At 44.9% G+C, this 13313-nt stretch overlaps 1 protein-coding gene across 1 annotated transcript in view; it reads left to right on the forward strand.

Annotated features, from left to right (window-relative positions):
• LOC311121354 (poly(rC)-binding protein 4-like) overlaps nucleotides 1–13313 on the forward strand; it is a 57436-nt gene that overhangs the window by 28796 nt on the left and 15327 nt on the right. The window contains exons 5-9 of the mRNA XM_084195853.1: nucleotides 660–776; nucleotides 5287–5418; nucleotides 7200–7328; nucleotides 8817–8891; nucleotides 11903–11974. Of these exons, the coding sequence (XP_084051979.1) occupies nucleotides 660–776; nucleotides 5287–5418; nucleotides 7200–7328; nucleotides 8817–8891; nucleotides 11903–11974 (525 nt within the window). The remainder of the gene's footprint in view (nucleotides 1–659; nucleotides 777–5286; nucleotides 5419–7199; nucleotides 7329–8816; nucleotides 8892–11902; nucleotides 11975–13313) is intronic.

Consider the following 13313-nt stretch of genomic DNA (forward strand, 5'->3'; position numbering starts at 1 on the left):
GCATGTAGCCCTGAAGGGCCACTGGATGAGTCAGCCAGTAAACCAGTCATCCATGCTAGTCAGCCGTCCACCCAGACAGTCAGTCAGTCAGACAGACAAATAGGCAGGCCTTTCGTTAGTTCCCCTATGTGAGGCTCTCTGACTTCCTCCCAAGCCCTGTCTGTCCTCACAGTGCCAGAATGACTCCATAAGATGACTGTAATCAACATCGTTAAAGTATCACCATACCTCTAATACTCACATGTCCACTCTCCAGTCCCCAGACCCCAGGGCTGTGGGGGAAAATGAAGGGACAGTGGATGGAGAAATCAGAGTACCAGCCTAGGGTTTGGTTACAGCAAGGTCAACTCCCTGTAGGGTGATCCAGCTACTCCAGCTACTCCAGCTACTCCAGCTACAGTATACAGTATATTGTTAGTTATCTGTGGAGCAGAGTGTATTAACTGGTCTGGAGTATGCTGGAGTTTTACCTCTGTCACTTTAACCATACCTGTTCTTATCCATACTAACCTCATTCTGTCCTCCTCACCTCTCTACCCTCTTACCTGTGCACCTTATTTGCGCCATCCACCCATCCACCATGTGCTCTACCCATGTTCTCCTCATCTAATAGAATGTAAATAAAGCTAGACCCTGGTTCTTGGTCTATCCCCCTACAGAGCAGTGCACGGGTGAACATCTCAGAGGGCTCCTGTCCAGAGAGGATCATCACCATCACCGGTTCTACAGACTGTGTCTTCAGGGCCTTCACCATGATTACATACAAACTGGAAGAGGTAAGACACAATCAGTGTTTCCCTTAGAGATTTCCTTAGGCAGGGCACAGCTGCCCAATTGATTTGATGTATCATTTTCTGGTTTCCAATTAGATTATATGCTTTTATTTATACAGTTCATCCTGTAAATTAATAATTGAAAATAATTTCCTCCCAGGTTGGCTTCTGCAGATGAATTTGACGTTGGGTAGGAGTTAGACTGTTGCTGCTCTTGGTGCAAGAGCCTTTTCGTTTCTCATTTAGAATATTGCAGTGTGAAGTGTTGCTAGCACATTGATGAATACATTTATCACCGTGCGTTTTATGCAGCAGCATAGTGACTTATTAAATTGAGCTTGGCATTGGAACAGCCCTGACAAGAGGAGAGTAACAGTCGAGTGGCTCCATGCCTTTTATGGAAAGCATATTGTTTTGAGGGAGAACATGCGTCAGTGCTCTAGGCCTGTTGATGAAAGAGCAGATGACAATATGTTAACGTCCTAATTAATTAAACAGATGAGGTTTGTGTTTAATCCCTTAATGAGCTACAGATAACGGCAGACCTGCGGAACATTTAGCTATTTATCCATCAGCAAACTAATTAACATGATAGATTCAGGGACATTTTGGCTGGCCTAGCTTTGAAACAGTCGCTCCCCGCGTAGTCGAGTCGACGGAGCCTTGTTTTATTGCAGTCAGTAAACACACGCTGGCTGGGAGGGTGCCGAGCAGCATTCATTAAAGATCTTAAGCTCTTCCCAACCCTACATTCAGCCGAAACTCCCGAGTTGTCATGGCAACCTGTTGGCTGACCTACAGCCCTCGGCATGCCTCTCACCATGCCTGAGTGGGATGTGTCTGACATCTTTAATTAAAGGATCGAAAGAAAAATACATATTTTTGGCCAATGGGTATTGTAAAGAATTGATATTGTTGTCTCTCTACTGCTACTCCCTACTGTTATTAAAGGAGAAGTTCACCCAAAATCCAGAAACTCTGAAGTTATTTCATACATTAAAACTAGTTTGGTGAAGTTTGTCCTTCCCCCTCTCACTCCGTGCAGTGCTGGACTGAAACAACTGCAAAAACGGCTCACGTGACTGGTGATGTTGCTGGATGCAGGCTTCACTCTGCTCCATTGCCAGTGAAATCATGATTCAGAAATCCACAAAGTGTGGACAAATTCATTGTTTTATTGAAAGCGTATTGCCGAATGAGCTAATTATGTGAAAAGTTACTATCGGTTTTGAGTAAGGAAATGTGTACTTTTCTACCTAAAACATTTGCGATTATTTTATATAATACATTTATGTAGCCGACTGCCACAGCAGCGGAGATGGGTAACAACCAGTACTACAGGGAGAGAGAGGGGGAGAGGGCAAACTCCACTGAACTAGTTTCAATGTATGGAATCACTTTGGAGTTTCTGGATTTTGGGTAAACTTCTCCTTTAATAACAGTAGGGAGTAGCAGTAGAGAGACAACAATATCAATTACAATACCCATTGGCCAAAAATAGTAGCAGTCAAATGACCTAGTGACCTCATTGTTGGAATATTATTAATATTTTTCATAATTTCATAATTAATAATGTCACGCCCTGGCTCTGGGGACACTTGTATGTTGAGCCAGGGTGTGAGTTTCCATTTGTTTGTCTAGTAGTCGTATTTCTATGTTGGCCAGAGTGGTAATTTTTTAGGGGGGGGGGCTAACGCCGTGGACGACGGGGCAGCAGGAGACCGCGATAGAGCGGCCCAGCGGGTTGGCAGAGGAGGCCGCCAGGTTACGGGGGCCACTGGTCAAAGAGGGGAAGGAAGGTGTAGAGGCACGGCGAGAGGTACTGGGGTGTGTTACCAGTCCGGTCCGGCCCGTTCCAGATCCCTGCGTAGGGCCAGTGGTGTGTGTCCCCAGTACGGTCCGGTCTGTTCCTGCTCCCCGCACCAAGCCAATGGTGCGCGTCGCCAGCCCGGCCCGTCCTGTTCCTGCTCCCCGCACCAAGCCAATGGTGCGCGTCGCCAGCCCGGCCCGTCCTGTTCCTGCTCCCCGCACCAAGCCAATGGTGCGCGTCGCCAGCCCGGCCCGGCCTGTTCCTGCTCCCCGCACCAGGCCAATGGTGCGCGTCGCCAGCCCGGTCCGGCCCGCTCCTGCCCCCCGCACCAAGCCTATGGTGCGCGTCGCCAGCCCGGCCCGGCCTGTTCCTGCTCCCCGCACCAGGCTAATGGTGCGCGTCGCCAGCCCGGTCCGGCCCGCTCCTGCTCCCCGCACCAAGCCTATGGTGCGCGTCGCCAGCCCGGTCCGGCCCGCTCCTGCTCCCCGCACCAAGCCAATGGTGCGCGTCGCCAGCCCGGTCCGGCCCGCTCCTGCTCCCCACACCAAGCCAGTGGTGTGCGTCGTCAGTCCGGCACGGCCCGTGCCTGTTCCCCACACCAAGCCAGTGGTGTGCGTCGTCAGTCGGGCACGGCCCGTGCCTGTTCCACCGGTGCCTGGTCCGGCACCGGTCAGCTGCTTCACGCCGGAGCTAGAGCAATCCGCTCCACCAGTGTGCAGTCCAGCTCCGGCCAGCGGGGCCAGACCGGACCAGGGGTACTTTGGGGGGTTGGAGAGGGAGTGGGGATCAGGCCCGGAGCCGGATCCGCCGCCAGGGCGGAGTGCCCACCCGGTCCCTCCCCTGTGGTATTTAGTTGGCGCGGTCGGAGTCCGCGCCTTTAGGGGGGGGTACTGTCACGCCCTGGCTCTGGGGACACTTGTATGTTGAGCCAGGGTGTGAGTTTCATTTGTTTTTCTAGTAGTTGTATTTCTAGGTTGGCCAGAGTGGTTCCCAATCAGAGGCAACGAGTGTCAGCTGTTGCTGGTTGTCTCTGATTGGGAACCATATTTAGACAGGCTGTTTTCCCACAGTGGTTGTGGGATCTTGTTCCAGTGTGGTTTGTGTTAGACCGTGGACGTCACGTTATCGTTTTGTTATTTTTGTCGTGTATCACTAAATAAAGAGTATGTTTGCCTTCAACGCTGCGCCTTGGTCCTCCTTCGACGATCGTGACAAATAAACATCATTTTTTTTAAACGCCGGAAATCAGGTGTTTCTATGTCAAAAGGTTTTGTTATTTCAGTCTTCTGTGATGTATAAAGTGTAATATTGGGATGTAAACTCAAAATTGAATACATTTCAACTCTGTATCTGACATGGTACAGGTGTCTTCTTTTTTTAAAGCCCATAACCATGTGTGTGAGGTGTATACTTTTGTTTCAAAGTAGATTTGTTTAAGACTACCAAGAAACACTCTGTGTGACCCTGATTTAGCCCCTGCAGTAAAGGGTTAAAGGATTTCACTACTGTGGCTAGGGGATAGATGGTCTAGGACTAGATTCTAAGTAGTTATTCTCATCATTCATTTCATCATGATGATTTTATCATTAAGGCGGTCCATGAAATGTACTTTATCCAGTCATTATAAGCACAGGTAGATAGGGCTACTTGAGTCTGGGCAGAACCACTGTGCCTCTCTAATCACAAAGGACCACAGTTCAGTGCTTGGTATACGTGCTGTACTTGACTTGTTGCTCCCAGGAAAGGAGATTTTATTTGGAGCAGTTTAGTCATTCTCCATTGATGTCTTATCGTCCTAACCACAGCATACACAGGGGATTATGCCCAGCGCCTCTTTGTGTGACTGCAGATTCTTGTAACCCCCGGACGTATTTACGCCAATTTGCTTTTGAGAGTCGCTCACCGAGTTTGGTGAGTGAGCAAGGATCGCGCCGTTCACAGTTGTTAATGTATGACGCATATTTTAGATCCAATCTAGGAGATGACGCCCAGAGCCCTGCGATCCCACTGACGAGCTACGTGCTCCTCATATAATAAGACAATGCCACGCCAGCGATGCTGCCTAGATCCATCCGCCTCACTTAATCTAGACACTGAGAGAAAACCAAGCATCATAGCTGCATTAGATACATGGGTTTTATATAAAAAAAAGTAGGCCTACAAGAACTGTTGGAGAAATACATGTTTTTTTGGTCAAATCCCCTGGAGGGCACCTCTGTAAAGTACGTGAAATTATTATTATTGCACACTGCCTAGTTAACGCATTCTGTTTGAAATACATGCTGTGTGCTTTGTATTCTGCCAGGCCATACGGAGACAGAGGGGGAGAGACTTGTTTTCAGGCCGAGTTAACGGGATGTGCGCTGATGGGCAGAGAGATAGCGAGGGCCATTTACATTTCAAAGGCTTAGGGAGCCTGACTGTTCATTAATTATCAGCTCAATCTCCACCCACACTGGAGTGAAGGAGAGGCTATTTACTACCTGGTTTACTACCTGGTCAAATGAAGAAACATTTTAAACAACCTGACTGAGGCCTTACCTTTACAGGGCCACTCAAGGCCCCCGTTCAATCAAAGCCGGGTTTTTAGGGATTATGCTATCAATGACTTATCATCCATCATTCTCTCTCTCTCTCTCTCTCTCTCTCTCTTCCTCTGTCCCCCTCTCTATCTTTTCCCCCTCCTTTTCTCCCTCTCTCCAGGACCTCACTACACTGGTGGCCAACGGCACCATCAGCAGCAAACCCCCAGTGACCCTACGACTAGTCATCCCAGCCAGCCAGTGTGGCTCCCTCATCGGCAAGGGAGGGGCCAAGATCAGGGAGATCAGAGAGGTGAGAGGACTAATTCAGAATAGCTACCTGCATTCAGGTACCACAAGTTAACTATGGTCTCTATTCAATCCATATCGAGGAAGTTCAGCGTTACAGCATGATTGAAATTTAAAGGCAATGTTCCCGCGTTAGCGGAGACTGCATTCACGGTAAACGCTGCATATGTCAGCTCAATCGTAAATTACCTTTACATTTCTATCACGCTATCTGTAACACTTCAGTGATACAGATTGAATAGAGCCCTAAAGCAAAAAGAAACTGGCACCCAGGCTAGCTAAATTGAGCATCCTCGTCATACCTCCCTATCACCTCTGTCCACAGCTTCGTATCTGGATGAGCTGACACTTGTTTAAAGAAAGCTACGATAAAGGGATGACGATTGAGTTGGGGGGAAATATTAAAAAAATTGTTGACTTCAGGCAAGAAACAAGTCCCTTTAGAGTTAGAAAAAGGCAGCCATTTTACGTGACTGTAGACAGAGTGGGGAGTTAGCTACTCCCTTCCCTGATCAGCGCTCCAGGCGACTATATGCCAGTCTGTTTCATGTCTGGTTTGTGTTTATCTCAAGGGCACCAAGCTACTATCGGGAACCATACACGATATCCTATGGTCAGGATGCATTATGTACTCTGTTTGTTCACATAGAGTGGCAGTTGCACTGTGCTTTGACTCTACTGCAAACTCATTTTCCATGCAGGGCACTACTATTTGTATGCTGGTCTTTCCATCCATCCATGACCACCCAAGGTTTAGTGCTAAGCTTATCACAAAGTCACTAAGCTTTCTCTGTGAAATGAGGGGGAAAACCCCTATTTTCATCTCTGGGTCATTCCATGAAATGAGTCCCCTTTGATATTTTAAGTAGGAATTATGCACCAATATTGGATTTTAAAAGCCTGTCATATTAAATGAAGTGCCCTTTAATATAGACCACATGGAACATTCAATAAATCTGATTTTTATTATGAATAAATTCAGTATTTTCCCCCTGTGCACTCTCTGTGACTTCTCTGAAGATTGTAACCCACTTAACTCCAACATTTCTCAAAATGTTCACCATCATTGTAAAACCCTAGTTATTTCATGTGATTAGTGATTCATTTTAAGGTAAAACATGTTTTGACCTTCATTGTAAGGTCTGTTACATGAACTGAACTCTCATTTTAATATGTTGAAACAAATCCTTTTAAAATATTTGTTTTCAAGAGAAACATTGAACATTTAATAGTCAAATCATAACGTAAAAGCAGGTGAGCTGGTTCTACTCTTTTTGGCCATCTTCTGGTATTTTGTGGTGGAAAACTGAGTGGGTCGAACAAAACACGTCAACCCTGTTACCCATAGATAGACATGCTAGAAATGTTTAAATAAATAAATCAATTGTGAAGCTTGCATTGAATTGCCCCTCCCTGTTGCACACAACAAGCTTCCATTCCCCTGTCACAAGGGGATTTATGGCTGATTTAAGACGCAATCGTCAACCCTGTTACAGTCAACCCTGTTACTTTATTTGGCACTTAATAAGCACTTACTATAGTCCATGTTTTTTTGCCTCTTAAGTTGAACAACTGCTCGTCATGACAGAATGTTAAAATTAGGTGAAATCAAAGTTGTTGTTTTTTTACCAAGTTATACTACCCAAACGGGACTCATTTCATGGAACGACCCCTCTATTAGAAGGTCAACAAACCATAGAGATGGACCCATGTCAGTGTGATTATTAGAATGCCATATCTTTCTGAATCGGTGTAATCCTTTCCTTAAACCCCTATCATTGGCAGAGCACCGGAGCACAGATACAGGTGGCAGGGGATTTGCTGCCCAACTCTACTGAGCGAGGGGTGACGATATCGGGGAGTCAGGACTCTGTAATCCAGTGTGTCAAGCTCATCTGCACTGTAATCCTGGAGGTAGGGCGCCGTTCCTCTCCTTCTCCCTGTCCTATTCCCCTCACACACAGACATCCATAACCAAGAGTGGAATTCAATCAAACCCACACTACATTGTTGCTGGAGTAACAATAAAAGTGTTTCTGCATTTTTGTGGCACAAGAGCAATGTTATATTTGTCCAGTTTGGGTGTTAGCCATAGTGTTGATTTGATTGAATTACTGCCATACCAAGAATATAGATGAGAGTTTATAATAGTTCCACTAATCTGAGCCTTAGGGAAATGTGGAGCATCCGTCCTGAAGAGCCAGCTAAAGTTAACTTCTCCTCGGCTCAGTACACATTAGTCACCATCCTCTGGTCTTTGCTTGCGGACCCTATTAGACTCTGAGAAACCTTATTATAGAGCAGCCAGATGAGCCAGTCACAGAGGAAAGCAGCCTGGCTCAAGTTTTCCATTGTTGGAAAAGAACATCAAGATATTAACCCGAAAACAAACTGACCTGCAGCAAAGTGTGTTCACCTTTAAACAACTGTTCTCTTGAGAAACAGGAGTTGGGGAAAAGGGAAAAAAGCAACCTGGAGCATATTTCCCTCCAATGCGTACGTGCCGTGTACAAGTCCTTTTTGCATTGCAGCTGGACCTGACTGCCTAATAGCTAGTTTGATCCAGTTTTCCAGGGCTTTCTACAAAGGCATGCAACTTTCATTAGGATTCTCTTCCAGCGGGGCCTTGTTTTTCGCTTCAGGATGTAAATTATGCAAAGTTATACAGAGAATCTGCTCCGGCAGAAAAGATGCTCCACATTTCCAGAAAACCCTGCATCCTTATGACAACTTCTTGTGTGTTGTTTTGCCCATTTTTAGTTTCCTTTTGTAATTGGTGAGTTCATGAGTTTTCTCTGAAAGGGAGTAGGTTTTTGTCAGTTAAGTGTGAATGTGCATGTGTGCGTGTGTGTGTGTGTGTGTGTGTGTGTGTGTGTGTGTGTGTGTGTGTGTGTGTGTGTGTGTGTGTGTGTGTGTGTGTGTGTGTGTGTGTGTGTGTGTGTGTGTGTGTGTGTGTGTGTGTGTGTGGTATGCGTGCAGTGCATGCATCCGTGCGTGCATGCATGTGTGTGTGCATTTGACATATCCAAGGGGATGTTGAACAACTTGAGTTGAAGGCTGAGATTACAAACCCAAGAACAATCCAATCAACCCTAAAGAGCTGCTGTTTCAATGGTTGAACTGTTCAATGAATGACTAATGTCACCATGAGAAAAACAAGGAGACAAATGTCATGGAAATGTCATTAGTAGTTTAATACACCATTCATTGTCACCCTGCTTCAACGCCATTTGCTCCATTTCTTTCCCTCCCACACAACATAAGTGACACAACATTAGCCAAATTTAAAAGATGAAATCCTTCACACACATTTTTACTTGCATTTGTCATATTTATTTTAGTGATAAAGGTGTTTCGATATCTCACCACACCAGACCCCTTGTCCTATGTTTGACTCCCCAGTCTCCCCCGAAGGGTGCTACTATTCCCTACCGGCCCAGCCTCTCCCCAGGAGCACTCCTCATCTCTGGCAACCAGGTGAGAATGCCACAAACACATCCACACCCTGTATAGACTTATTGTGTGAAATATAGTCCAGTGAGGGAAAAAAGTATTTGATCCCCTGCTGATTTTGTATGTTTGCCCACTGACAAAGAAATGATCAGTCTATAATTTTAATGGTAGGTTTATTTGAACAGTGAGAGACAGAATAACAACAAAATAAATCCAAAAAAACGCATGTCAAAAATGTTATAAATTGATTTGCATTTTAATGAGGGAAATAAGTATTTGACCCCCTCTCAATCAGAAAGATTTCTGGCTCCCAGGTGTCTTTTATACAGGTAACGAGCTGAGATTAGGAGCACACTCTTAAAGGGAGTGCTCCTCATCTCAGTTTGTTACCTGTATAAAAGACACCTGTCCACCGAAGCAATCAATCAATCAGATTCCAAACTCTCCACCATGGCCAAGACCAAAGAGCTCTCCAAGGATGTCAGGGACAAGATTGTAGACCTACACAAGGCTGGAATGGGCTACAAGACCACCGCCAAGCAGCTTGGTGAGAAGGTGACAACAGTTGGTGCGATTATTCGCAAATGGAAGAAACACAAAAGACCTGTCAATCTCCCTCGGCCTGGGGCTCCATGCAAGATCTCACCTCGTGGAGTTGCAATGATCATGAGAACGGTGAGGAATCAGCCCAGAACTACACGGGAGGATCTTGTCAATGATCTCAAGGCAGCTGGGACCATAGTCACCAAGTAAACAATTGGTAACACACTACGCCGTGAAGGACTGAAATCCTGCAGCGCCCGCGAGGTCCCCCTGCTCAAGAAAGCACATATACAGGGCCGTCTGAAGTTTACCAATGACCATCTGAATGATTCAGAGGAGAACTGGGTGAAAGTGTTGTGGTCAGATGAGACCAAAATGGAGCTCTTTGGCATCAACTCAACTCGCCGTGTTTGGAGGAGGAGGAATGCTGCCTATGACCCCAAGAACACCATCCCCACCGTCAAACATGGAGGTGGAAACATTATGCTTTGGGGGTGTTTTTCTGATAAGGGGACAGGACAACTTCACCGCATCAAAGGGACGATGGACGGGGCCATGTACCGTCAAATCTTGGGTGAGAACCTCCTTCCCTCAGCCAGGGCATTGAAAATGGGTCGTGGATGGGTATTCCAGCATGACAATGACCCAAAACACACGGCCAAGGCAACAAAGGAGTGGCTCAAGAAGAAGCACATTAAGGTCCTGGAGTGGCCTAGCCAGTCTCCAGACCTTAATCCCATAGAAAATATGTGGAGGGAGCTGAAGGTTCGAGTTGCCAAACGTCAGCCTCGAAACCTTAATGACTTGGAGAAGATCTGCAAAGAGGAGTGGGACAAAATCCCTCCTGAGATGTGTGCAAACCTGGTGTTCAACTACAAGAAACGTCTGACCTCTGTGATTGCCAACAAGGGTTTTGCCACCAAGTACTAAGTCATGTTTTGCAGAGGGGTCAAATACTTATTTCCCTCATTAAAATGCAATCAATTTATAACATTTTTGACATGCGTTTTTCTGGATTTTGTTGTTGTTATTCTGTCTCTCACTGTTCAAATAAACCTACCATTAAAATTATAGACTGATCATTTCTTTGTCAGTGGGCAAATTTACAAAATCAGCAGGGGATCAAATACTTTTTTCCCTCACTATACTTATTGAGGGTCTTTAGAGCACCATTCTATGTAAGATCCCTAGTTATGGTTCATGACTCACCCCAGTGCCACCCCATGACTCACCCCAGTGCCACCCCATGACTCAACCCAGTGTGAATACAAGAGATTGTTTTGCTACTTGGGGGTTGTATGTATTTGTGTGAGTGTAGGGGGATGAGATTGGGGGTGGGGAGATGTCAGGACCCCCATGGATTAAAACATTTTAGCCACTGTCTATAGACCTCTAGTGTTGGGCTGGACTGCAGTGGAGCCTGGTTGCTATGCTTGACTGTCCTGGGGATGCAAACCCTGTTACAATATATGAGCTGTCTGAGCCTCACACTCAAATGTCTGATATGGTATTGAGTTGAGAGAGTGCTCATAATAAGATATCAAATTAAACTGCAGGGTGAAACTATGCTCAGAGGAAGCTGACGCGCTTTAATGAATACAGAGCAGTGATAAGGAGTGTTTGTGTAATGTGTCAGAGGATAAAAATGAACTACAATGGGAAACACTCAGCTGGATGGTGACCAGAGGAGGCTGGTGGGTGGAACTATAGGAGGACGGGCTCATTGTAATGGCTGGAATGGAATAAATGGAACAAAGTCAAACATGTGGTTTCCATATGTTTGATGTGTTTGACTCAGTTCCATTTATTCTATTCCAGTCATTACAATGAGCCCATCCTCCTATAGCTCCTCCCACCAGCCTCCTCTGATGGTGACTCATACCATAAGCCAGATAAAGAGATGGAGCTCCAAGGACCACTCTATTTCATCTTTACTCCAGTCAATACACTCCAGAAGGAAGAAAAACGTGATATATTTTACTTTAGATTTCAGAGGAACAGAAGAGGTTTTCAGTGAAACATTTCAGTTGGAAAATGAATGTAGTCTGTGGGATTTACCAATATATCTGTATGGTTTTATGATGTTGAAAATGCTCTGGGATGACACTTTAAAAGGCTGGTACTCATTGATTTATTACATGAATGATTTATTACATGAATTTAGCTTCCATGTTTTGCTATTAGTATGTCTGCTTAGCTTATCCTAGGGACTCTGTGTTTACAGCAAAGGAGGCTGGTGGGAGGAGCTATAAGAGGACAGGCTCATTGTAATGGCTGGAATGGAATTAATGGAAGGGAGTCAAACACATCAAACAGATGGAAACCACATGTTTGACTCCATTCCGTAAATTCCATTCCAGCCATTACAATGAGCCCATCCTCCTAGAGCTCCACCCACCAGCCTGCTCTGGTTTACAGTATGTAACGAATGAGCTTCCTTAAAAAGCTAAATTAATATCTGTTCTCCCTGTGTGTGCTGTGTGTATGTTCAGGTGTTTGAGGCATCAGACTTTACCCCCCACCCTCTGTACTCAGTCTCCCAGGGGGGGCTTGACCTGCAGCAGGTGAGTGATAGATTAACTGAGGTTACACTAACACCTCTAACTATGAATATAAAAGTGGTCTAAAGTAAAACTTTGAGGGATGAAAACATTGAACAAAATAACCATTTGATTAAAATGGATTAAACTATGTACATTTGATATAGGATGTACATGGAGCTGTTGATAGGCTACGTGATTGTCTAGAATGAGCTTCACAGCTCAGTGTATGAGGTTGGTAGAGGGCTTGAAAAGGGAATCTGGGATGTCAAAAAGTGGGTAGCATATCATTGGCATGATATTATAAAACAACAGCTGAGCCTAATCTGCAGCCATTATTCCAACGTAGCATCACAAATATGACAACTGCTGTGACTAAATACCACAAAACACTCCATTACACCTCTACCAACCATTTCATATTACCCCCTCATCTTTTCATATCACTCTAACTATCACAAAGAGGTTATAGGGGCATAGAGTTTATAACTCTATAAACTATGCTAGTCAGTGCTGGTTGGATGCTGGTCAAAGCTGGTCTGACCAGCATGGTCTAGCTGGTTATGCTGATTTATCAGCATGGCTTAGCTGGTTTTGCTGGTGACCAGCCTTCACTGTTATTTTGGACACTGGTGACCAGCCTTCACTGTGTTTTGGACACTGGTGACCAGCCTTCGCTGTGATTTGGACACTGGTGACCAGACTTCACTGTGTTTTGGACACGTACCATCTTATGCTGATGATGCTGGTATGCTGGTGACCAAGCTGGATATTACACTGAGCAAAAATATAAACGCAACATGTAAAATGTTGGTCCCATGTTTCATGAGCTGAAAAAAAAACAATCCCAGAAATGTTTCATACGCACAAAAAAATTATTTATCTCAAATGTTGTGCACAAATTTGTCTACATTTCTCCTTTGCCAAGATAATCCATCCACCTGACAGGTGTGGCATATCAAGAAGCTGATTAAACAGCATGATCGTTACACAGGTGCACCTTGTGCTGTGGACAATAAAAGGCCACTAAAATGTGTAGTTTTGTCATGTTGGTCTGACAACACCCCTCATTATCATATTTCCCAGGATGGTCTATTGCAGTTGATTTTTTGAATTGTTTGTTTCAATATATGTTTTGTTTCTTGTGTTTTTGCATGTACATTGATTGATTAAGTCATCTCATACTACACAAAGATAAATAACATACTGTACATTTTTCTAAACTAATCCAATCTGTTAGTTGGACTTATTCAAACCGTTACTGAAATGGTTGTTCCAGTTTAGATGGTTTGGTAGTCCAATCATTTTTTTATTTTTATTTGATTTATTTTACCCTGGCAGACATTATGAATTCATATTGTGG

The sequence above is a fragment of the Coregonus lavaretus genome, assembly GCF_964263955.1.
Source record: "Coregonus lavaretus genome assembly, contig: HAP1_SCAFFOLD_2586, whole genome shotgun sequence".
Lineage (NCBI taxonomy): Eukaryota > Metazoa > Chordata > Actinopteri > Salmoniformes > Salmonidae > Coregonus > Coregonus lavaretus.